This window comes from Panthera pardus, unplaced genomic scaffold (genome assembly GCF_024362965.1).
Source record: "Panthera pardus isolate Hobbes unplaced genomic scaffold, ASM2436296v1 HiC_scaffold_6, whole genome shotgun sequence".
Lineage (NCBI taxonomy): Eukaryota > Metazoa > Chordata > Mammalia > Carnivora > Felidae > Panthera > Panthera pardus.
In genome coordinates this window covers 113,556,379-113,580,383 of record NW_026526991.1, presented here as the reverse complement: position 1 = coordinate 113,580,383, position 24,005 = coordinate 113,556,379, and the positions used below count along the sequence as shown (strand labels likewise).

Here is a 24,005-nt window from a genome sequence, read left to right as displayed (position 1 = left end):
TGCAAAGACGAATTGCGTAGATGTACTGATTAAATACACGCGCTTGTAAAAAGCTTCAGCCACATATGTCAGCTCTGTCCTGCCTCACAGATGTGGTCCTCTGGTGTCGCAGCAGTAAGAAATGATGCCCCTTGGCACACTGTTGGGTAATTGATGATGTCATTTCCCCCCTTGCCTGGGACCCGTAAAGGGCAGGAACTGTGTTTCCCTCTTGGTGTCCTCAGTGCCCTGGCACCAGACCTGTTGCCAGAGATCCTCAGTAAGAGTTTATTGGAGGACTGAATGAGACACATTTTTACAGAATCCCCAGGTCCCCAGCACAGGGCCCGGCTGCTCGTGGCAGGTAGCATTAAAAGTAAACCTGGACCTTGAGTGGGTAGGGCTCTTAGTCTATGTGTTCATGCAACAAAAATTCTATTTAAATTATTGTAATACATGTAATTTTAATACATGTATTGTAATACATGTAAATTTTAAATTCTATTTAAATGTAATACATGTAATTCTATTTAAATTATTATAATACATGAAATTGCATATTTATTTCCTGTTAAGCAGTATTTCAAACATAACCTACCTTTTTTTTTTTTTTTTTTTGGATCACTGTCAATGTTTGAACATTGGATATTCAACGTGGCCTTGGAAGAGGATGACCCACATGGGGCTGTTCGTCCCACCCCATCCCTGGCTCTGTAGCTCTATGCCCCTGCTGCTGCTTATAGCCATTGTTTCTTAGTTTCTTCCTCAGAGGGGCTGTTGCTCTCACTTCGTGATGTGATCATTTCACTTGTCTAGAGTTCCTGAGCTTCTATGGCCAGAAAACTAGACAATTACGATTTTTTAAAATTCCATGAAGAATCAAGACTAGACAGAGTACCAAAATTTATGGCCAGAAATGAACGCTAGTGTATATAAAATGTGAATCTATGTATTACCATGATAATTTAAGCTTCACATATTTGTGAGAAATGGAAGACTTACTTAATAAAATGGTACTGGGAAAATAGGTTTTGTGCAGTGGGAGAGGGGACATAGCCCTCTTCTCACTTATATAAAACACAAAAATAAGTGCCAATTAGTCATATGATTAATTTTAAGAAAGTAATTTAAAAACATGAAAACATAGGTGAATATTTAATTCAAATTGAATGAAGAAGGACTTTCAAAACACAGAAACAGCTGTGGAAATCACACACGACCAGGCCAATTGACTTGACTACATAACAATTCACATCCGTACTCCAAAGAAAATCTAAAAAATTAAACAAGTTTGAAATATTCATGAATAAGATTAAGGTTCATGGTCCTATAAAAGTGCACACAAACCAATAAAAAAGGACAGTAGGAATCAGTAAAATACAGAGCAGTAAGCTTGATCAGATATTCCAGAGGAGAAAAAACAAATGGCTAATAAATAATTGGAAAATAAACATATTCTCTTTTTCTAGTAATCAAATGATATTTTGTAATTAACACTCAATGTTTTTAAGAGAACATAGATGGCAGATTCAAGTGCAAATTGATGCAAACTTTATAAAATTAATTTGACAGTCTAGCAAGTATCTTAAAATGATATACTTTTTTGATAATGCAGTTATACGTTTATGAATCTTGTCCGTTGTGATAGTAGTTAGAAAATCAGACTGATTAAAACTGAGAAACAACATAAATGCCCAGGAATATGAGAAGGGTTATCTTAGTTATGGAATGCCTATTAGGCGGAATATTACGAAGCCTTAAAGAATGATGTCTCCAAAATAAGATTTCCAAATACAGGAAAATGTTTCAGACCAAACATTAATGGTGTATAAAACATAAATTATTTTATATAGAAGGAAAGAAGAAGTCAATTTTATAAAAGAAGGAATACATAGAAATATTTGGCAAATTATCAATTTATCATAATTACACATTAGTGATTATTGGTGATTTAGGGTTTTACCTTCCTATGTTTTCATGTTAACATGCTAGACATTTTCTGTATGTGTGCAACAGTTGGAAAAATCCACTAGTGTTACACACACACACACACACACACACCCCCAAGAACCTGGTACATATTGATAGTGCCCACTATTGTTCTGGTTACTATCAGATCCTGTGAAACCACAATCTGTCATATGTTAAGTTACAGCAGATCAAGTATCTTTTCTAGAGGGCTCTGGCCTCACCCATAAAATGCTAAACTCAAAAACAGAAAGGTAAATAAGTAAGAGGCAGCAGGCCGGAGCGAGGGGCTGAGCCTTAGCGCGGGCCGGGCGGAAGGCGGCTCACCCCGCCAGGACGGCTCTCGGCCTTCAGGTGTTTCACTGCAGACCCCGCACCTGTTCGGCAGCCCGGGATGTCGCCGTGGCTAGATACACCTGTGTGAGACGCGGGCCCTGCGCCGCGCGGGCGCTCAGGCGTGTGCTGTGTACCGAACAGCGTGCAGTCGGTGCGCGCCTGTACTTGAACTCTGTCCGTGTTCCCTGTGTGGTTCCCTTGCAGGCCGGTCCAATGAAGAGGAAGACACTTCGGACTCCTCGGTGGAAAAGCAGACCCGCTCCAAACTCTACCCAGAAACGCCGGGCGTCCATGCTGACGCCTCCTGTGGTTCGGCTCTCATGGACGCCCCGGCTCTTGAGTCCAAAGCGGAGAGAATCGCCCGGTACAAAGCGGAGAGGAGGCGGCAGCTGGCCGAGAAGTACGGGCTAGCGCTGGATTCCGAAGCCGACTCGGAATCGCTGTCTCGATACACCAAGTCCCGCAAGGACGCTGATGCTGCCGACAGAAGGGGAGGGAAAGGCGACAGGCAGGCCGAGCCGGGCAAAGATTCGAGCTCCCTGTACTCCAGGCCCTGCGTGGCCGAGTCCAAGGACTATGCCCTCCACGGGAGTGACGGTCTTTCCGACACCGAGGTGCTGCTCAATGTGGAAAACCAAAGACGGGGGCAGGAGCCCAGCGCCCCCGCGCAGGCCCGCGACCTGGCCCCCACGGTTGACGGTTCCTCATCCTTCCAGTTCTCCGGGCGAGACTGCACCGCCTTCAGTGACGTGCCAAGGTCCCCAAAGCAAATGCACGCCGTGCCACCCGCCTCCCCGAGCCACTCTGCCGGTGACCCTCCAGTCCCCGCGGAGGCGCGAGCCAGGTAAGCGTTCAGCGCGCGCTCAGCCGCCTTAACATCTTTGCTTTGCACCCCCCTTTGTCAGGGTCTGGGTATTCTTGGCATTCTGTGGAGGGTTCAGCTGGTGGCGGAAATAAGGTGACCTAAGAGTTTTTGTTTCCACAGTATCAAAACAGGTTCTGTCAAAGCAGGAAGCTTCAACTTCTTTTTAAAAATGACCAGCTCAACAGGTGTCTTGGGGACCCTTTCATGGGAGCCTCGCTTCAGGACCCTTCTTTTTACTGTTTCTTACATGCCTTTAATAATCGTCTGTTTCTTCATTTTTCTATAATTATACCCAAGACTCCTTGGTGATTGTGTTGCTGTCATTTAAGATCACAAAGCAGAAGGACCCCCACTAACGCAGTGGAGGGGCCTCAGTTTAGGGTATGAAGTGTGACTGCAATATATACTGAATATAACTGGGACGTATAGCAATGCAATTACATCTGCGAGCTAAGGAGGAAGCTCTGTGGAAAAGCACCTCATTTCAAAGACCAGGCGTTAGGTGTAATTTGTAACGTGTATAAAGAGAGTAGCTCCCATTTGGGAAAATCAGAAAAGGTGTAAGACCAGAAACTCAAATGCCAGAAGAAAATATGTGTTTCTAAATGTAAATGTAATTTAAATTTCTATTTATAAATGTAAATGTAATTTAAATTTCTATTTATAAATGTAATTTAAATTTCTAAATTTAGATGTAATTTAAATTTCTAAATTTAGATAAAATTTCTAAATTTAGATGTAATTTAAATTTCTAAATTTAGATAAAATTTCTAAATTTAGATGTAATTTAAATTTTGGAGTCTAAATTAAATTTAAAATTTGAGATTTAAATATTTAAATAAAATTTAAAATGAGAGGTTTAAATGTTTAAATAAAATTTAAATCTCTAAATTTACATATTTAAATTTTCAAATTTTAAAATAAATTTAGATGTTTAAATTTAAATGCAATTTAGATATTTAAATTCAATAAACGTGATGACCATATTTAAAATGCAATTTACTTAAACATCCTACTTTAAAGTTTGGGGTGATTGTCTGGGTCGACTCCTAAATGTGTTTTTCAGTCCAAATAAGCATTAGCTTCCCAGGTGAATTGAGGATTTGTGAGGATCAAGCAACTTTATTCTGGAAAAGAAGAAAGAAAATGTATCGGGAAATACTCATTTATTTCACACTGGGACAGAGGAGTGAATGTGGTCCTCTTTAGTGGCAATCGTACATCTAAAACAGTTTGTTTTACTTATGGGAGTTTATTGAGCCAGACTTGTTCCTCCTCACTTGATCATCCACACCAAAATATTTAGAGATGTTAGCTTCTTAGAGAATTAAATACCTAAATCCAGATACGAGGTTCTGAGGGCCTTTGTTCGGCCTTTGGACTTTTTGAAGTTTTGGGACTGTGACCTGTCGTCTCTTACTTTGAAATGAAAGTCTGTTGTTTGGGAAGCCTGCATTTCACAGTAGAAAAAGTGTTCTTGCCTTAGTCTCTATCAAAGCAAACTCTTCATGTGCTTCATGAGCAGGACAAAGAAACCTAACAGTCTAACTTAGAAAGGAAATCAGAGATTTACAATTACATGAGTTTTAAAAAGGTAGGAGCCTAATTGTTGATTGCCATATTATGAAAACTTGAAGTTGTTAACACGGCATCCGGGTTAGTCATCTACATCGCATGTAATAGATCCTCCGTGAGTTCTTGAATCAGCTATAATAATAACAAAAACTTGGTTAAGTGCTCCAGGTAAAAAGATAGGATACTTAATAGTTTTGAGTGAGTTAAAATCTTAATATTAAAAAATGTCCATAACGTGAAATATTTTAAATTTTTTTAAGTGTTTATTTTTGAGAGAGAGAGAGAGAGACAGAGTGCGAGCGAGGAAGGGGGGCAGAGAGAGAGTGAGACACAGAATCGGAAGCAGTCGCCAGGCTCAGAGCTATCAGCACAGCCAGATGCAGGTTCTCATGAACCATGAGATCATGACCTGAGCTAAAGTCGGATGCTTAATGGACTGAGCCACCCAGGCACCCCTATAATGTGAAATCGTAAGAGGTGTTTCTTTCTCAATTATTTGGAGAGCCATTACTTGTAAGTTTCCATAAGCCTAGTCTCAGTCTCTCAACCCTGGACTTCCACAAAGAGAGGATTAAAAGAATTAAATTGTAAAGGAATTCTTGAGGAGGCACATGCTTTATTTATGTGTTTTTTAATTAAAAAAAAAGGTACTGCTTTATTTATGTATTTTTTTAATTAAAAAAAGGCACATGCTTTATTTTTTGCAGCATTCAAGGTGTACAATTCTATGATTTATAGGCAGAGAAACAAATCATTTCATATATATTAGGAAAATACTGAGATATATTTGCATTAAAAAGGATGGAACATAATGTGTGACAAGTATGAAATTAAAAAGTAAATTAAGATATATGATAAAATAAACAGTTTGGAGGTTCCTCAAAAAGTTATGATCCAGTAATTGCACTATTGGGTATTTAACCCAAAAAGGTGAAAACACTAACTCAAAGGGATACATGCACCCCTATGTTTATAGCAGCATTATTTATAATAGCCAGATTATGAAAGCAGCCCAAGTGTCCACAGACAGATGAATGGGTAAAGATGTGATACATGTAGAGTGGAATACCATTCAACCGTAAGAAAGAATGAAATCTTACCATTTGCAACAGCATGAATAGAGCTGGAGAGTATAATGCCAAGTGAAATAAGTCAGAGAAAAACAAACACCATATGATTTGACTCATGTGGAATTTAAGAAACAAAACAAATGAGCAAAGGAAAAAAAGAGAGAGAGAGAAACCAAGAAACAGACTCTTCACTGTAGAGAACAAACAGATGGTTGGGGAGGGGAGTGAGGGGTTGGGTGAAACAGGTGATGAGGATTAAAGAGTGCACATATCATGATGAGCGCTGAGTAATGTTTGTAATTGATGAGTCACTATATTATATACTTGAAACTGATATAACACTGTATGTTAAAAAAGGATTTATTTTGTAATGAGTACAGTAATTCATCTTGTAAAGATGGATTTAAATGGATTAATATTCTGCTTAGATGCTCTTTTTCTAGAGCCAGGAAATTCGGGTGTCAGAGAGCCATTGTCGTCTGATTTCCATTTGGGAGGAAGAAAGATAAAAAACACTTTGTGAATTATGACAATAACCAAAGAAATCTTGGTGACTTAACCATAAATGAAATGTCATCTGATATGGAAATATGCAACAGAAAAGTTTAAGGAGATTAAGGAGTGATCAAAAAAACTGTCTGTAGATAATGAAGTTATTTTATACCACATGTATTTGTGGATGTGTTCTAGCACTGAGATGGAATATTTTTCTCACTGCTGTACTATACGCTGTCATCACCCAGCTCTGCCAAGTATTTGGGCTGTTAATTTCTGAATTAACTCCTTCCCATTGCATCGTTTTATTTTGTGGTCACTAGAAGAGGCTGGTTTTTCTTCATTACTTAAATATGGAATACATCACTCATGAATATACCATCAGAGACTTGCTAAAAATTCAACTGTGAGCCAGACATCACATGCAAGGCTTTCATATGTACCCATATACGCTAACACATATACACCTAGAACAATCATTAGTTCTTGTACCATTAAGAGCGTTCTAAGCTCAATAACAGTCTTAAGGGCAATATTTAGCTGAGCAGTGAATTTTAACTGATTAGAATTATTTAATGTTCATTTGAACATTTATATGATGAAGAAAATATGTACATTTGTCACAAAAGTCTTTAGCTCAGAAATCCCGTTAACTGCCCGGGAGTTCAGGTACATACTTCATTCTGAAACAGATGGACAATATGTATATTAACAGAATAGAGCATAAGACACCTCTTTTTAAATTTTTTTAACATTTATTTATTTTTGAGAGAAAGAGCATGAGTGGGAGAGGGGCAGACACACACACACACAGAATCCGAAGCAGTCTCCAGGCTCTGAGCTGTCAGCACAGAACCCGACACGGGGCTCAAACTCACCAACAGTGGGATCGTAACCTGAGCCAAAGTCAGACGCTTACCCGACTGAGCTACCCACGCGCCCGGAGCATAAGACAGCTCTTAATCCCCATCCCCCAATCCCGACAAGCCCCTTATATTTAGAATTGCAGCATTGTGTTTTCTAGAGAGGTAGTTTTGCTGATATGAACCATTCTTTGTTAATTCAGCTATTATGAATGTTAATAAAATTCAAAGGGACCTGGGGCGTGTGTATTATTCAGTTTTAAAACTCTGAGCTCCTGCTACTAACAGAGATCCTGAATGCAGAATTCTTGCTGAATTTGCTACTTTTTGTACCTCTTACGTAATTAAAAAAGAAAGAAAACGTACCGTATTTGTTACGTCTGTGAGGGGAGAAAGTTAATTCCCAGGGCCCACACCTGCTCTTTGCCTGAGCGTCCACTGTGACTCCCCGTTGTCAGTGACTTGGGTGTTGGGCAAAGAAGAAAATTATACTGAATTTCCCAGTGGTGATCCACTCTAGAAAACCCTTTTTTATTTGTTTTCATGACTCCACTTCTATGCTGGCCAGTCCTTCTCCCACTAAGCAAATTGTATCATTAGCAAATGAACATGGTATGCAGAGGCATCACTGAAATTTGACCTGGGGAGGGCTGCCATTGGCTGATGGTCCTTTGGACAGGGCTCTGATGACACCAGACCTGTGGCTTGGCTCAGGAAGCTAGACCAGGGCACCCTCCGCAGTGTGCCTTTTCAGAGACATGGTGACAGGCAGACTCAGCCAACTGAGAAGGAAAGAGATTTAGGCTATGCTCTTGTAATTTATTTCTGATTGTATGTGCTCATCTCCCAGGGAGAGGTTCAGTCTAAAAATGGTCTTCAGAGCCTCAAGCTCATTGTTTTCCTTCTTATTTGTCTGTTAACCTGACCTGACAGAAAAATCTACAAGAGGGGGAGCCTGGGTGGCCCAGTCAGTTAAACTTCTGACTCTTGGATTCAGCTCAGGTCATGATCTCACCGTTCGTGAGATCAAGTCCCACATCGGGCTCTGCGCTGGCAACATGGAGCTTGCTTGGGATTCTCTCCCTCTCTCTCTGCCCCTCCCCTGCGTGAGCTCTTTCTCACTCTTTCAAAATAAATAAACATTAAAGAAAAAAGAAAAGAAATGTCTACAAGAGAGTGGTATAGAGGGGAAAAGCTGCCGCTGGCCATCAGCATTGGTTCCTCAGCCCCTGTCCCCCCAGGGCACGAGTGTCCCTAACACAGGCTCCAGGTCAGGGCAGATGTCCCGGGAAAACATAGATCTCTAAGACCTAGGTCTCTAAAGAAGAGACCTCTGGGTACTCTAACAGGTCACATAGCGGGATAGAACTATTTTCACCTTTCAGCCCTTGTACCCCCAAACATCTCTTCACCCTGCTCTATTAGCATTTGGCTCGTAAAATATGGTCAACTCCTATTTTTTTTTCTTTTTCTTCTGTTTTCACTGGCAAGTATCCCCTTATGTTCACTGAATTAAATATGAATATGTCACACAAGATGCTAGCTGGTGTGTCCTAAATTCAAATGTCTGCCAGATTTTAAATGCAAAACTGCGCCTGTACACACGCACCCTCACGCACTTATATGGCAGCACACAGACACAAAGCAATCATTAGCATTTTTCCCAAGCAAGCAACTCGAAGCAAGTAAACTGTTCATTTTAATGAGATGCCTAAGTTAATAACCATTCTTCTTAAGCTGAATACTGTTGTATAATTAGAAGCTGTTATGTAATTAGAGCTGGACACCCACAGGGTGAAACTAATTCTACTGTGCTGGATTTTGACTTCACTTTGGCAGCAGGAAGCACTTTTTAGCCTGTTGACTCTTAGCAGTTACAGGGAGTTAAAGCCTCTCTCTCATTATATACTTAGGGATACAAACCAAGAGCAACTCACGACCTCTATGACCGTTTAGGGTGAGTTGCCACATCATAAGAAAGTTCTGTTACACCCAAGGTCACCATCTCACTGTTCTCTTGTCCCCAGTGACCCTACGGTCCTCTCCCAGGGGAGTGACCTCTGCACTATGGGGATGTTGGCTCACCCCAAGACCCCACAAGAATAGATACCCGACGTTAAAGACTTGTAAATTCTTAGAAGCAAAAGTAATCCTGGAGATTATTTAAAAATCTCTTTTCTACATGAAAAAAATGAAAGATTAAAGAATTTAAGTGATGGGGTTAGGACCACGTGGCTACTTTGACAAAGCTGAGGCTAGTATCCATCACCCGTTTATTCGTCCACTCAAGTTCCCTGCATCTGTCAAGCTCTTTCCGTTGCATCTGCTCTCGCCGTTTATGTCAGTTCTATCAGGTAACACCGTGGAAAAGTGAGTGTGCTGGTTTCGCCCTTCGAAGGTTAGAGGTTTTTAGGAAAGAAGACCGGGGGTATTAGAGAAACAGTTTATGTGCATTTACATAAGGTACTTAAGAACTTTGCCCTTATAAACAAAATGAAAACTTGTAGTTTAGTAGAGTTCAAACTCAGTAGGCATCCACGTATCTGTGCATACCTCATCGGCATTGGATTAATTTCAGCTCTGAGGTAGTTTAGCTAATCATCGAAGAAAATTATATTGGGTCTCCTGTGTGCCAGGCACTGTGCTCCTAATTGGCTATTTTATTTAAAAAAAAAAGTATAGGAAATAATTACAACATGATGGGGTAAATAAGGTTCTAGAGATCAAGGTTGGGTGCCATGGGAAAATGTTGATTGTATACCAATTTTCCTCCTGTGGAGATGTGGTCACGTTGAACTAAGTCCTTAAAGATGTGGTGAGTTTGCTAGCCATGGAGGGGAGGCTACTCCCAGCACAAAGGCACGAATGAAGACTTAGAAGGAGGGGGTGGGATGAGGCCAAGTGCCACATGGGGAGCAGTCATGGGGCACCTCAGATGACACGACAAGGCATTTGGCCTTCACCTTATGGACAACAGAAAGTGTCTGAAGCGTTTGAAAGCAAGGATGATTGATTGTGTGTTTTAGAAAGATCATTCTGGAGGAATGTGGAGGGTTGGTCTGAAGGAGAATTGATTCCAGTTAGGGAGACCACTGACGTGGTGATTGCAGTTACCCAGGCATGAGATAATGAAGTCTGTGCTTCTAAGTTGAGCTCTGTCATTAACGTGGTCCTTGGCATTAACTTGGCATTTCATGAGATAATCTGGAAGATATCAATGATAGGCTGATCCTATTTCTGGAGGAGGGGTTGTAAACAAGTTCGGTGACGGTAAGGGTAAGGAAAAGAGTGGAAGGAAGGATGGAGCAGGAAGGGAGACGGGAGAGAAGAGAGCACGTGTACCTGCAGTAGGGTTGGAAACTAACAAGATGAAATTTAATCAAGCCCTCTACTTAGAGGGGGAAAAAATCAGTGTACAGGTTCAGGATTGGGAAACCTGATTTAATAGTAGTTCATGGGAAACAGACCTAGGAGTTTTAGTTGACAGAAAATTCTTTATGTGACTGCCAAAATGGCTGGTCCAGTCTTGGGGTGCAGTGATGAAAGTAGCCCAAATAATCCTGGTCCCTCTGTGTTGTGCAGTGGTCAGATTACATCTGGGTATCTCATTCTAATTGAGCTGTTGACAAGTGAGAACATATCTAGAAAGTCTACTTTCCTGTTTGCCCTGCTTTCTTGACCTTTCCAGGTTTTTATAAATGTCTCCCTGTCGTAATAGAAACTAGAATCATTTTTGGAGTCTCTTACACATTCTCTGGTGCTTAGACTCTCAAACCAGTCTGTTCTCATTATCAGATTGTCATTTTCCCAGTGCACTTATAAGACCGAGGCTTGGCTTGGCATACGGAGCCCTCATGTTATCAGCCTGGCTTCTCAATGATGATGATTCTGCCAAAAGGGAGAAGAGGAGGGAGAGGTCACGAACCAAATGAGGAGTCTCACAAATATAGTTTCACCTGCACCGCTTGTCTTAGAGCCCCATGCACACAAGGCTGACATGCCCAGATTTACCAATTCCGCCAGAATCCCCCGAACATGGCAGCATGAATTTGGTATTATGCCACTCCATAAGATTGGTAAGGATGATCCACTAATAACATTACTTTAGCACAGGCCTTATGCAAAGGTTACTTCCCTTCTCTGAGTCATTTTCACGTCTCTCCATCTCCGCTACTGCCTGGCATCTGGCACATAGCGAGTGGATCCATAAATCATTTTTGCATGAACGTTCTGTTGTTTTCTGTACTTTCTTGAAGCGTCACCCAACAGTAGTAGCGATACTTGAAATAGCCCCAAATCGCAAACTGTTTATCAGCCCACAGCCCGTGAGGGACTTGTGCCTACATGTAAACCGTGGGCCCTTTCCTTCGTCAAGAAAGTACATGCTATGAACAAAACGTCAGCTGACGTAAACAGCAGGCTTCGTGATGTTGTCCTTGTCCACTCCGGTGCAGGCCTTTTATCTAATCACAGGCCAGCGACACCAACCAGAAGAACGTGCTTTGAGGAGCACCTGTTTATACTATAAGGCTCTTTCCACTTGATCTGAGGTCAGAGTTCTTGTAGATGATCTTGAGTCAGTGTGCTCGTAAATACTATTAAACTACGAGTGGGAATCGTGATGTGGGGGAACAACGTGGAGGGACACTTCTGGGGCCTTCTGAACTCCATCTCCAGTCCTAAATGGCTGTTTCTAGGTTAGCCTCACAGCTAAGGCAGCGAAGTCACTGGATCACTTTGTACTAGCAGTGGTGGGTAGGAATCTAAGCGGGAGCCAAGGAAATACAGATCCAGCTGGGAACTGGAAGCTTGAGCCACTTTGGAAGGCCGCTTCCAGCACCTTCCTCAGACTCCAGTGCCTTTATGGATAGTTCTTTCCGTCTGCACACACCTTCTGTCATTGCGCTCGCTTGCCTGAGGCCTCAGCATTTAGGCATTCGGTACTGAGGTTAGTTCAGAGAGAACCTGAAAGAACTCTCACATATTTATCCTGTTTCTGCCCCAAGAAGACTGTATTTCTACCTTTTTGTTACCCAAGAAGTCCTCACTTTATAATCCAATAGTGACATGTTTGTTAATTGAGGAATAATTCACATCAAAATGCATACATTTTCCATTTAAAATGCACCAACTCAGGTTGGTGAGTTTGTGGAAACGTGTAATGATTACCCCAGTTGAGATAGAAAAGATTTACATTGATTGTTGACTCTGTTTGCAAGGACCTAATTTAGCTGCCATAGCCTGATGGTATCATACACTCAACTCATGTTGTACAAAACCAACCCTTCTCAGGGTGCCTAAGTGACTCAGTGGGTTAAGCATCTGACTCTTGATTTTGGCTCAGATCACGATCCCACGGTTGTGAGTTCAAGCCCTGAATCAGGCTCTGTGCTAACATTTAGAGCCTGCTAGGGATTCTCCATCTCCTTCTCTCTGTTCCTCCCTGACTTGTGCTCCCGCACTCGTGCACGCGCTCGCTCGCTCTCTGTCTCTCTCTCTCTCTCAAAATAAACTTAAAAAATTAAAAAAAAAAAACCCTCACTTGGTTGATTTTTTTTTTTAACCAAGTTTTACTTATCAAAAATAGTTAGGCATAGCCTTAAGGAACACTCATTAAATAACAGCATCGATTTAATGTTTAAAGAAAGAAAATGAACTTAAGGCATCATTGCCACTATTCAGATGTGATCTCTTTTTTGTTCATTTTTTTTTTTTTTTAAACTGACCTGGTATTCTACTACTTCTCCAAAACAGTGGCCCTTCGGCCGTAGAAATAAATGTTGTACTTTTACAAAATGATAGACTTTTTCTTCTGATTTTGGGCATCCCTTAGCCACCTGTCAGTATTACAATCGGGCTGTACCCTGTGGTGGTGGAAAACTGAATCCAAAAAGTCCCATTATGTTCCATCGTTTTGGAGTGCCTGTGAATCAACCAAATCAGTTTTATAACTTTGACCCACCATTTCGGGGAGCCATGCATTTAATTCGAAAGGAAGAATTTGCCTTCTCTACCAATGTCAACACTTAAGAGTGACCACTCTGAGTTGTTTTCTGCTCTTTACTAGGTTTTTCAGCCTCGCTGGGCTTTGGGGAGAAAATTTGAAGGAAAGAAAGAAAAAAGATCTAAGATAGGTTTTGTGGAAATGACTGGCCCACATTTTCATTTGGTATTTATTCATTTACACATATTTTTGCTTTTAAAGAATGAAAAAAAAGATACTTGCATTTAAAAATTCCATGAACTGCACCAAACATCTGTGTCAAAGTAAATAAATCCCTTAATTGTGACTGCTGTCTAGATCGATTGTAATGCTAAACTGAATTATGGTTTTTAGAAGTCTTAAGTCTTTAAAGTATATTTTTTGAGGTATAATCTATGTACAGTAAAATCACTGTTGTTAGTCAACTTCTATGAATTTCGACAGATATATAAAGTTGTGTAACTCTCACTACAATCAAGATACAGAATCATTCCATCAGCCCAAAAATTCCCTCTTGGTCAACCCTTCCCACCATCACCAGGTCCTGCCAACCAACAAATAGTCTGTGTTCTTCACTATAGTTTTAGATTTTTTAATATGTAAAATCATATTCCTTGACTATTTCATTTTTGTTAACTCAAAAAAGTCATATAAGAATTTGATGAAATTGTTTTTTTTTTAAACCAGAGAAGAAATGTTAATGTCGATCGTTTATAATATCATCAGAAAGGGATCCATCTTGGATGATTGTGGTGTCAACTTGCAAGGTAGTTTATACAGAGTTGATTTTACATTTCAGATTCCCTAGTGACTACTCAGCATGCAATGAAGTCAGGTGCACACACTGAAATTCTTTTCCCTGGTGCCAGCATTGTACCCGTGTCAGGGCTGACACATGAATGTTGACTATCAAGTTGATATTTAGCTGTTGTGATGTTGAGCTTCAGAAGTGCCTGTGCAAGTGGGAATTAGGTTGTATGAATTAGGTGTCATGTCACATTTCCATATTTTGTGCGTGCTAGAGGAGGAGGGGCAGCCGAGGACCCAGTCAAGCTGAAGCATTCCCTTGGGCCTCAGGGTATGTCTGATTCTTCCCACTTCACGTCCAGTATCACCTGCTCTCAGGTTATCCCTCCCATGAGTTTTCCTGTTTCCAAACGGTTGATGCTTCCACACATTTTCTGCTCTAGGTTGTTCTGGTGGGGGACGGCGACCAGGCTTCACGCACCTTGGCCAAGTCTGGGCCCCTGCATTTCCGCACCCCCCCACCACCCCGTCCTCAGCAGTGAGTGCCCTCTGAGCCAAATTACTCTTCACTGCCAGGCTCCTTTGATTCCGTGCTGTGCATGGGGAGAAAACAAAAAAAAACAAAACAAAACAGAGGAAGAGGATAATTGGGTTTTGCAGGATTTACAAGTAGTTGCCAGGCTTTCTGCTGAAGGTGGGACAGGCACGGCTGAGAGACCAGTCAGGGTGGTGGGTGTGGCCAGGACGCCCTGGTGCCTTCCTTGCTCAGCCCCAGAACGCGTGAACACCTGCACCCCAACTGAATCATTTCTCATTCAAGCCAGGGAGGGGTTCCTCTTTCATTTTTCTTTCATTTTCCAGAATACTGAAGCCTATAGCTCTGGAGGAGCGATGTAGGCTCAGGGATCTCACAGCCCTTGAGTTCAAGCCCTAGCCTTTTATATACCAGCTTGTGATCTGGGGCAGTTAATAATACTTTTTTTTTTTTTTTTTTGTACTTTCCTTTCTTCATCTATAAAATAAGTATAAGAATACTTTCAAGGGTTGGGGCACCTGGGTGGCTTAGTCAGTTAAGCATCCCACTCTTGATTTTGACTCCGGTCATGATCTCGTGATCTGTGAGTTCAATCCCCACATCGGGGTCTGAGATGCTGATGGTGGGGCGCCTCCTTGGGATTTTCTCTCTCTCCCTCTCTCTGCCCCTCCCTTCCTTTTGCTCGCGCTCTCTCTCTCTCCAAATAAAGAAGTAAACTTTAAAAAATAAAAATAAAAGAACCCCTCCAGGGGTTGTTATGGGGATGATCATTCAACAGTTCATCCATCCCACAAATATTTATCGAGACCTGCTCTTTCCCACACACTATTCTGGGTGCTGATGATATAACAGTCTTCTCTCAAGAAGCTCATCTGCCCCTAGTGAATCTTTCTCCCCTAGGAGAAAGACAGCAAACAAATAAATGTGCAGTGTGACAGATGTAGTACTTACCACATCTGTGAAGAAACTTCAAGCAATTCAATGAAAGCAGAGAGAGAAACGATTGGCACTTGCTATTCAATATAGAATGGTTAGGAATGGCCCTCTGATAGGATAGTTGTTGAGCAGAGAGTGACATCGAGTGAGGCAGTCATGCAGCCATTGGGGTGGGTCAGCCTAGGCAGAAGTAGCACCTGCAAAGGCCTGAGTGGACTCTGTACGGAGCCTCTGAGGTGGCCACGGTCACTGGTGAGGGAGGACCTGGGGTGGGGAGGGGAAGAAGAGGTGGGAGAGGAAGGGTGGGCAGATCAGGGCCAGTCCTCAGCCCATCCCTGGGGCTTTGGGTTTCACTCAAAATGATGTGCAGAGTCATAAAAGGGATGGAAAAGAGGAATAACCAATCTGGATGCTAATTTGAAAACAGACCATAGGTGGGCAAAGATGAAAACAAGTAAAATAACTAGGAAGTCATCTTAGTAATCTGGGTGAGAGACAGTGGCGGCTTGAACTAGAAGGGCAGCAGCAGAGCGGGTGAAAGGAGTTAGGTTTTGGAGCTAGCCAGTGGAATTGCCGATAACTTGGATGTGGGGTGTAAGAGACACCGAGGAATCAAACGGGAGGGTTGATTTTTTGGCAGGGCAGCTTGGAGCGGAGAGTTGCCATTTGCTGAAATACAGAAGGCTCCAGTGCAAGTTGACTTTGGAGGGCGATCAAGAGTTCCGTTTTGGGGCATGTTAGACTTATGATGTCTATTGGATAGACAAATGGAAGTGTCAAATGGCCAGTTGGGTCCAAGAGTCTGAGTTGAAAGGGAGGTCGGGGTGGAGGTAAACAATGAGAAGGTGGTCAGCGTGGAAGTGAAAGCCCACTGGGTATATTAAGGCACTGAATGTCAGTGGAGGGGGAGAGGAGCCCATCGTGGGCACCCTGAACTCCAAAGGTACAGATGGTGGGGAGAGGAGGAGACTGAGAAGACTGCGCCAGGTGAAGGGAGCGATCGCCTGTATCTGATGCCGCTAGTGGGTGAGGAAGAGAAGAACCAAGGAGTGAGCGCGTTCTGTGCGACAGTGGCAACGCATGTCCAGAACAGCCTGCAGGCAGAAAGTGCCCACGTCAGACTGTCTCCCCAACTCCTCTCCTTATTTTCTGGTTTGGATAGCAGAAAATATCACCCAAGCAAGTGTCTCAGCCAACCGCAAACATCCTAGTGCCTTACTGTGAGAAATACTGTTCTAAATCACTCCTGCTGTAAATTTACTTAAGACACACTGGTCCTCCTGGTTGAAGCTGGACCCGTGTTCCTTAAAATCACATGACTTGTGAAGTGGGCTCTGTATGTCTTATCTCTAAAATATAAAAGCATGGGGCACCTGGGTGGCTCCGTTGATTAAGTATCCAACTCTTGAATTCGGCTCAGGTCATGATCCCAGGAGCCCCTTACTGGGCTCCACGGCGCGTGTGGAGCCTGCTTGGGATTCTCTCCCTCTCTTTCTCTTCTCTCTCTGCCCCTCCCCCACTGGCACATGCACTCTCTCTCAAAATAAATAAACTTAAAAAAGGGGCACCTGGGTGGCTCAGTTGGTTGAGCATCCAACTTCAGCTCAGGTCATGATCTCATCGTTCATGAGTTCGAGCCCCGCATCAGGCTGTGTGCTGACAGCTCGGAGCCTAGAGCCTGCTTCCGATTCTGTGTCTCCCTCTGTCTCTGCTCCTCCCCCACTCTCACTCCGTCTCTCTCTATCAAAAATGAATAAATGTTTTAAAAAAATTTATAAAAAAATAAAATATAAAAGCAGTAACTCAGAGATGTCAGTACAACATTGTTTAGGAAGAAGGAAGGAGAGGAGGAGCCATGTTCTTAGCATGATGCCTTCGCATAGTTTTGATTATTTCTCATTACATTCATACGTATCATACATGAAATGTCAAAATTTGAGTATTTGCTACCACGCTAGTATTTACTTGTTTTTTTGGCTCGTTCCATACCAATGGCGTAATGAATAAATGGCGCCCAGCAAGTCTCCTGTGTCTGTGTGTGATTTTCATTTTTCAGATACTGACCCAACATATTCTTAAGCCCCTGATCAATTTTGTTTTTTTTTTTTTTTTTGGTGGGGCTGACCAAGTTCTAGGTTTATCAATGAAAGTCATGTTCAGAAAGTTGTATAGCACTTCTTGTTTAAAAAGCACTCTCTTATACAAAACACATTTGAGCGTTAAAATAATTTTGTGCGGGAAGGCATATTGTATTAAGTTGGTGGTTTTCAAAAGCAAATTGCTGCCACTTCCTCTTTTCTCACTGTATCCTGTGCTAGAGTGATTGCCTCCTTTCTTAGCTGCAGATAATAGGCTAACTATTCCTGTGTTGAAAATTAGACCAAATTTTACAGTTGGAAACAAAATGGCTTTGCCATACACCTAAATTTTTTGTTTGCTACAGACTAAATTGCTCTAATGCTGGGGAAAGGGAGACTGGGCTGATCGGTTTGGGTGTGGAAAGACAAGGGAATGTCCAAGCCTAGTACAGGACAGATTTCAGTGGTCACAGAAAAATGTATACTAGTGGTTACAGACTGGTTCTGGCCTGTCAGCTTAAACTAAAACTTGAACTAAAATGGTTTTAGAAAATTCAGATCACTTTATTATCATTGTCACTCTATTTTTTTTTTTTGGAAATTGCTTTGAGCTCAAATGTGTTTCCAGCCTAGTATTCAAGAACTCTTACAAATAAGTTGCAGTTTGGGGCTGGTAAACATTTTAACGTGTGTGTAGAATTTTCTTTTTCTTTTTCTAAACAATTTTTTTTAGAGCAGGGGAGAGGGGCAGAGAGAGAGATCATGGGAATTTTAAGCAGACTCCACACGCACCGTGGAGCCCAGCATGGGGCTCGATCCCACGACCCTGGGATCATGACCTGAGCCAAAATCAAGAGTTGGATGCTTAACCCACTGAGCCACCCAGGCGCCCCTCCTTTTTCTCTTTCTACATTGTTAGGTGATACAGATCAGTAGTGTGACTGTTCGTCTTGTGATTTGCTTTACATGGTTACCACAGGGTTTTCCTGGCCTGTCCTAAAATATCTTCAGTGTGGCATAATTTCTTCATCCCATTCAACTTGGTGTTATATGCAATCGTGTGTTGAGGAATGAATGTGTAAATCATATGTTACCTTGCCTACCACAGTGTAAGTTTTTTAATGGCTGGGATGATGCCTGAGTCAACTTTGTTACTTCTCAGAGCCTAGTCCAGTGCTTCCTACATAGAAGGAACTCAATTAACATCTATTGAATTGACCTGCATTAGTATTGGTAATTGTTAATGTTGGTTGCATTATTCCGTGACACATATAAAAGGAAAATGTCTAAGAGCAATTAAAGCTATGATCTTCTTGAATTTCCTTTTACTTATTTCCTTTATTTGATATGTGTTGTTTTGTATGGGTACTATTTTTATATTTGGCTATTTACCAATATACCTTAACAGAACTTATAGATTATAAATTGACATTTAATCCTACTCTCACAAGAAAATTGTCTGGTATTTGTGGGGACAGGGTAACTGGAACAGACTCCTAATACTTGCAGATTACTTGAAAAATGCTTTATGTGGTGGCTTTGGATAGATTTATTTCTATCTCTTGAGATTAGTGGGGAGCCGCACGTCCCTTGTGAAATAAATACAAACCTCCGACAAAACGTGCCTATACATTTTCAAAAGCCAGGATTATTCTTTACTTAAAAAACAGCCTTTAGGTTTTACATTATAAATATGTCTGCACATATGTTGACATTTGAATAGACATTACCTGAAGTTTTGTCTTTTGTACATGATAGTACCGGGAAACCCAAATATGAGTGGTTTCTCCAGAAAGATTCCGAAGGGGACACACCTTCTCTTATCAACTGGCCTTCCAGGTATATCCCAGGTTGAAACTCTCGGCTTATGTGTAGTGAGTGCTGCTACTGCCCCTGCTGACTTGCCCGGCTTTTCCACCCACGACCAAACCCTAACTCTCTTCTTGCCCTCGGTTAATCGCGGTGCGTTTGAAAGTCATGCGTTCACAAGGGGCTGCGGGAAGTTACGTTTGGATCGTTTGCTTTTCGCCTCCGGTCACCCTCGATCCCTGCTAATCGTATTTCTCCCTCTTCTGTCCTGTTTCTGAAAATCGTTTTGATTACACTTCTGGCCTCTCTCCTCTCTCGCCCGCCCGCATACCGTCAAGTGGGGGCAGTAGTGAGGACTGGGCTGCTCTCCTCGTGAGTCACACTAACTAACCAGCTCGCGTCCCATCCTGGCAACCCCCCCCCTCCGCTCAGCACTTCCAGCCTCCTGCTTTTCATGTCTCCTGGTCTCCAAACCATTAGTTAATTCTCCACAGTTGCACTCGGGGCATTGTGGTTTTAAAGGCAGACAAAAAAACAAAAAACAAAACAAAACAAAAAAGTTTCATTTCATTTTTAAGGTTGGGGGCAGGGAGAAGCAGAAGGAATAAGAATGAATAAGTCACTGGCAGGACAAAGCACCCATATACTGAGTTTCTAACAGTCACTTTGTCCTCAGCTGAGGACAACATTCAGATTGTCTCTGATTAGAGGGACACATTCCACAGGAGAACTTGAACCACATTTCAGTCTTGTTTTGATTAACAAAGCTTATAAATATGAAAACCTCCAACACTGCCTAGTCTCTGGGAAAAATAACTCCGAGTGCTTTTTTTCCCCCCTCCTGAATAGTTCATGATAACTGCCTTTTATATGTGTCCTTGACTTTTTTGAATGAAATATACACAGATACCCTGCATCCTGTGCTGAAAACATGTAGGAGTTTATATCAAATTTAGCAGGGTGCGTTTGTCATTTAAGGAAATACTCTCTTTCAAAACTGTCCGTCATAAATAATTATTTTTGCTGACTGATCTTTAGCAAATGAAAGTTGAGGTTCCCTAAGAAATCCCTTTTCCCACTCCAAAAACGTGTTTTACTTTTTAAAGATGATTACCAATTAGTAATCCCCTTCTTCACCCGCTTCAGTGGTTTCTCCTTTCTCACTACGTGGCTTTACAAAAAGTACAAATGAGTAGGAGCTAACACTAGTAAGTGTTTACTCTTTTGAAGAAACTTTGAGGCTTTTAAACTGGATTTAGGTTTTGCTCTCAGATACTGAAATAGCTGGAGAAGAAAGCCGAGCGATCCCTTTTAAACTAAGGGCCTAATAGCAATTCCAAAGGGGAGAGAACATTCGGTTCCTTAGTTCTTTCAACAAACACCTTTTCTCTAACATTCTTCTCGGTAGTAATTGTTGTTAGTAATGCTGGTAGTAATAACGTGAATGCATATAGTCTGCCTTGCATGAAAAAGCTTGCGAATGTTTACTTGAGCTCTTGAAAGGGTGACTGTTGTAGCTTGAGCTCAATTAAAAAAAAATAATCATCACGAATGCTCTTACGTTTCCAGGAGACAGTGAAATTGCATTTGGTCAATAGGTATATGTCTACCTGGAACCACCCCCCCCCCGCCCTCCCCCCGCAGTCCATACACAAGGCCCATACATGTGGAGAGTTTACTGATTCCCAGCACCAGCCTCAGTATGCCCTCATGCATACTGGTGGTGCATACTAACGGATTTTCCTGTGGCTTCTGGTCATTCATGTAGTCAGAAGGCATCCATTCTCACCCAGGATGGCATCTGACCCCCTGTCAGCTTTCTAGAGGGCAGAGTTAGTTTTTGCACCATGCTGGCATTTGGAAACCCGACTCAAACTCGTTCGTCTGGCAGGTGGTAGGTTTCTGACATTAACCACCAGAAATGCATTGTCACGGTGGCTCTGTCTCTGGGCGGCTTTCCATTCACGGGCAAGCTATGATCCGCGCATGCTTTCTTCCCGTTGAGCCGTTACTGTACTTTGCAACTTAAATCCTTTTTCTTTCTTAAAGAGTTAAGGTTAGAGAAAAATTGGTGAAAGAGGAGAGTGCTCGCAACAGCCCTGAACTCACCTCAGAGCCCCTGACTCAGAGGAGACAGCAGCCAGTGCCTGTCCAGTGCTTGTCTTTTCAGTCAGAAAATTCGGCCTTTGATAGGGTCTCGAGCAGGGCAGCCGGCTCCGCACGACAGCCCATCCGCGGCTACGTCCAGCCGGCAGACCCGGTTCACACGGCCACGCTGGTGACCTCAGAGATCCCAGAAAATGTATCTGAATGCAGCTGGGGAGCATCAGCCACCCAGAGTGTCAAGAAGCCTCCCAGCTTGAAGGTTCTAGAAAGTGAGAGGAGGGAGACTCCAGTTCTTCATATTTGTGAATCAAAAGCAGAGGAGGATGTGCTCTTCACCGAAGCCCTCGAGGAAAGCAGGGACACGCTTTTGGCTCTGGAGGATCACGGGCTTGCCAGAAGCCGGGAAGAACCCTCTGGAAGCGACGACTTCGGCAAGCCCGTGGTTAGCACTGCCACCTTCGAACTTCGGAAGGAACCGGAAAGTCTGTCACACCCACCTCCCACTCAGCAACAACCCACTGAGAGGATGGGCAGACAGGAAGTGGTCCTGTATGTTCAGAGCGAGCCTGTGTCCCAAGATGCCAGGGCGACGGGCCACAAAAAGGAAGCATTTACCAAGAAGCGCAAGGTCCTCACCCGCTCCCTGTCTGACTACACGGGCCCCCCTCAGCTGCAGGCCCTGAAATGTAAGGACCCCGCTTCAAAGCAAGAGCACGAGTCACAGACTTCCAAAGCCGAAGGACCCCCCACGGAAGTTGGCGTGCTGGACACAAAGGTCTCTGTCGCCCAGCTCCGAAATGCCTTTCTGGAGTCTGTCAATGCCAGCAAGAAACGCGAACTGTAGGTGATGTTTCAAACGTCCTCCTGATGTGTCACTTGCACGTCCTTGGCAGATTTATTCACTTCTCAACTTGTGTGGTGTCCTGCATTGGGTCACGTTAGCTTAGCTCACCAGTGTGCAGGGCAGACTATACAGGAAATGGCTCAAAAACTACCATTCTGCTTCTGCCTACTAATGGGGAGCTGCAGTATTGGGTTGCTGGAATGTTCCACCTCCTTTCCATGCATGGTCGGGGCATGCAGTGGGATTTGGTGGTGTCTGGGCCTTGCCTCACTGAGATGCATAAACCTTTGCTTTATTCTCTCTCTCTCTCTCTGTCTCTCGTTTCCCTTCTGTATCCTCCCTCCCAATGATTCTAAAAGCCAATCCCGGGTTGAGAGGTCAGCCGAAGGAGTTGGCTTGCCTACCGGTGTGGAACGGGAGAGAGGGTCCCGGAAACCAAGACGCTATTTTTCTCCTGGTGAAAATAGAAAAACTTCCGAGAGATTTAGAACTCAACCTATAACCTCAGCAGAACGAAAGGAATCAGATAGGTAGGCATGCGTACGTGTAGTTCTACAGTCTAGGAACGTAAAAGCCATCTTACGGGATTTTTACCACAGTGATGGTCCTGGTGCTGTGTCAATGGGATCTGATGATTCCGTAATTCTTCCACCTAATCCATAAGAGATATTTATACATGTATTTTTAAAGAATGCTTCCTGGGAGAACAGTATCACAATTAACCGTTTTACACCGCATTTAGATGGTAAGAAGTGAGACACGTTATTTTTCTTCATTTAATGTTTTTCGTTTCTTAATGCCCTTGTTAAAGTAGAATCCGCAGTGAGTATCCGCTGACTTTTCCAGGGCAAGTAAATAGGGGTTTTATATTCATCTTATAAATGTCTGTCTACTTGTCGTGTTGAGTTGTATACGACCGTATGCTTGTGCGTAGAAATGGTAAGGTTTGTTTAAACAGTGATCAGTCGTGTTTAAGTTACACTCCGTTTTGGTTTGCCTCCACACGGTGTGCACCTGGCTGGGTTGTGTGCACACGTACTCCACCGTGTCCATTAACAACTGTCCCTGCGTGTTCACAACGAGACTTGCTGGCAGGATGATACTCTTTAAGAGAGTGTGATTGAATTTTTACTTTTGTTTTTACTTTTAATCTGATGCTTTTTTATTTGGATCTTCTATTCCCACCAGCTAACTTTTTGTCATTTTTATTTGCTAATGTCTTTCCCAGGTCTGCGTCGCATTCAGAATTGCCAACTGCTGAGGGCAAGTATCTGTTTTCCTTTTACCGCTTCTCTGTCGTCTCACCCCGACCAGGTTTACATAACATTTCACTTTTTTGAGAGGATGAGTTTATGCAGCATACCGATTTCTTTTCTGCAGGTTTTCTTTCTGTGAAAATATTAAAACCTAGCTGAGATTCTCAGATGAGCTTTCCCTCATTTTTGAGAGAGAACTATGGAGTGTATAATACTGAAACGACTGTTTGGCTAAAGAAGCAGATTTTTGTTTATTTCTTGTTACTATTTAACAATGAAGATGAGAACTTCCTTTCGTAAAAATCTATTCTCAAACCTCAATTGTTCAAATATTAGAATAGAAAATTCCTGTCCGGACGGAGTTTTGTCTGGTTAAGCGCAGTGGAAATTAGCACCTTTTCACTGAGCAGAGGGATGGGATCCCTCCGAGGGGAAAATACTACCAAGTGTAATTTGGGGTACGTCCATTCTTCTCTTCCAAGGGTTTCCAAGTCAGCCTTGGGAAACTCTTCAGAGATTTCACCTCCATTTTTCTCACGATGTTCGGTGTCTATTTTGTG

General features: G+C 42.5%; 1 protein-coding gene across 18 annotated transcripts in view; it reads left to right on the top strand.

The window, feature by feature from the left end:
- Window positions 1-24,005, top strand: part of SVIL (supervillin) — a 231,519-nt gene that overhangs the window by 144,872 nt on the left and 62,642 nt on the right. For 12 of the 18 annotated variants that reach the window (XM_019465226.2, XM_053895220.1, XM_019465227.2 and 9 more), the window contains 5 exons: window positions 2,488-3,127; window positions 19,189-19,269; window positions 21,289-22,185; window positions 22,549-22,719; window positions 23,418-23,452. In XM_019465226.2, coding sequence (XP_019320771.2) covers window positions 2,488-3,127; window positions 19,189-19,269; window positions 21,289-22,185; window positions 22,549-22,719; window positions 23,418-23,452 — 1,824 coding nt within the window. The remainder of the gene's footprint in view (window positions 1-2,487; window positions 3,128-19,188; window positions 19,270-21,288; window positions 22,186-22,548; window positions 22,720-23,417; window positions 23,453-24,005) is intronic. The other 6 variants (XM_053895227.1, XM_053895228.1, XM_053895229.1 and 3 more) reach the window with 3 other exon arrangements.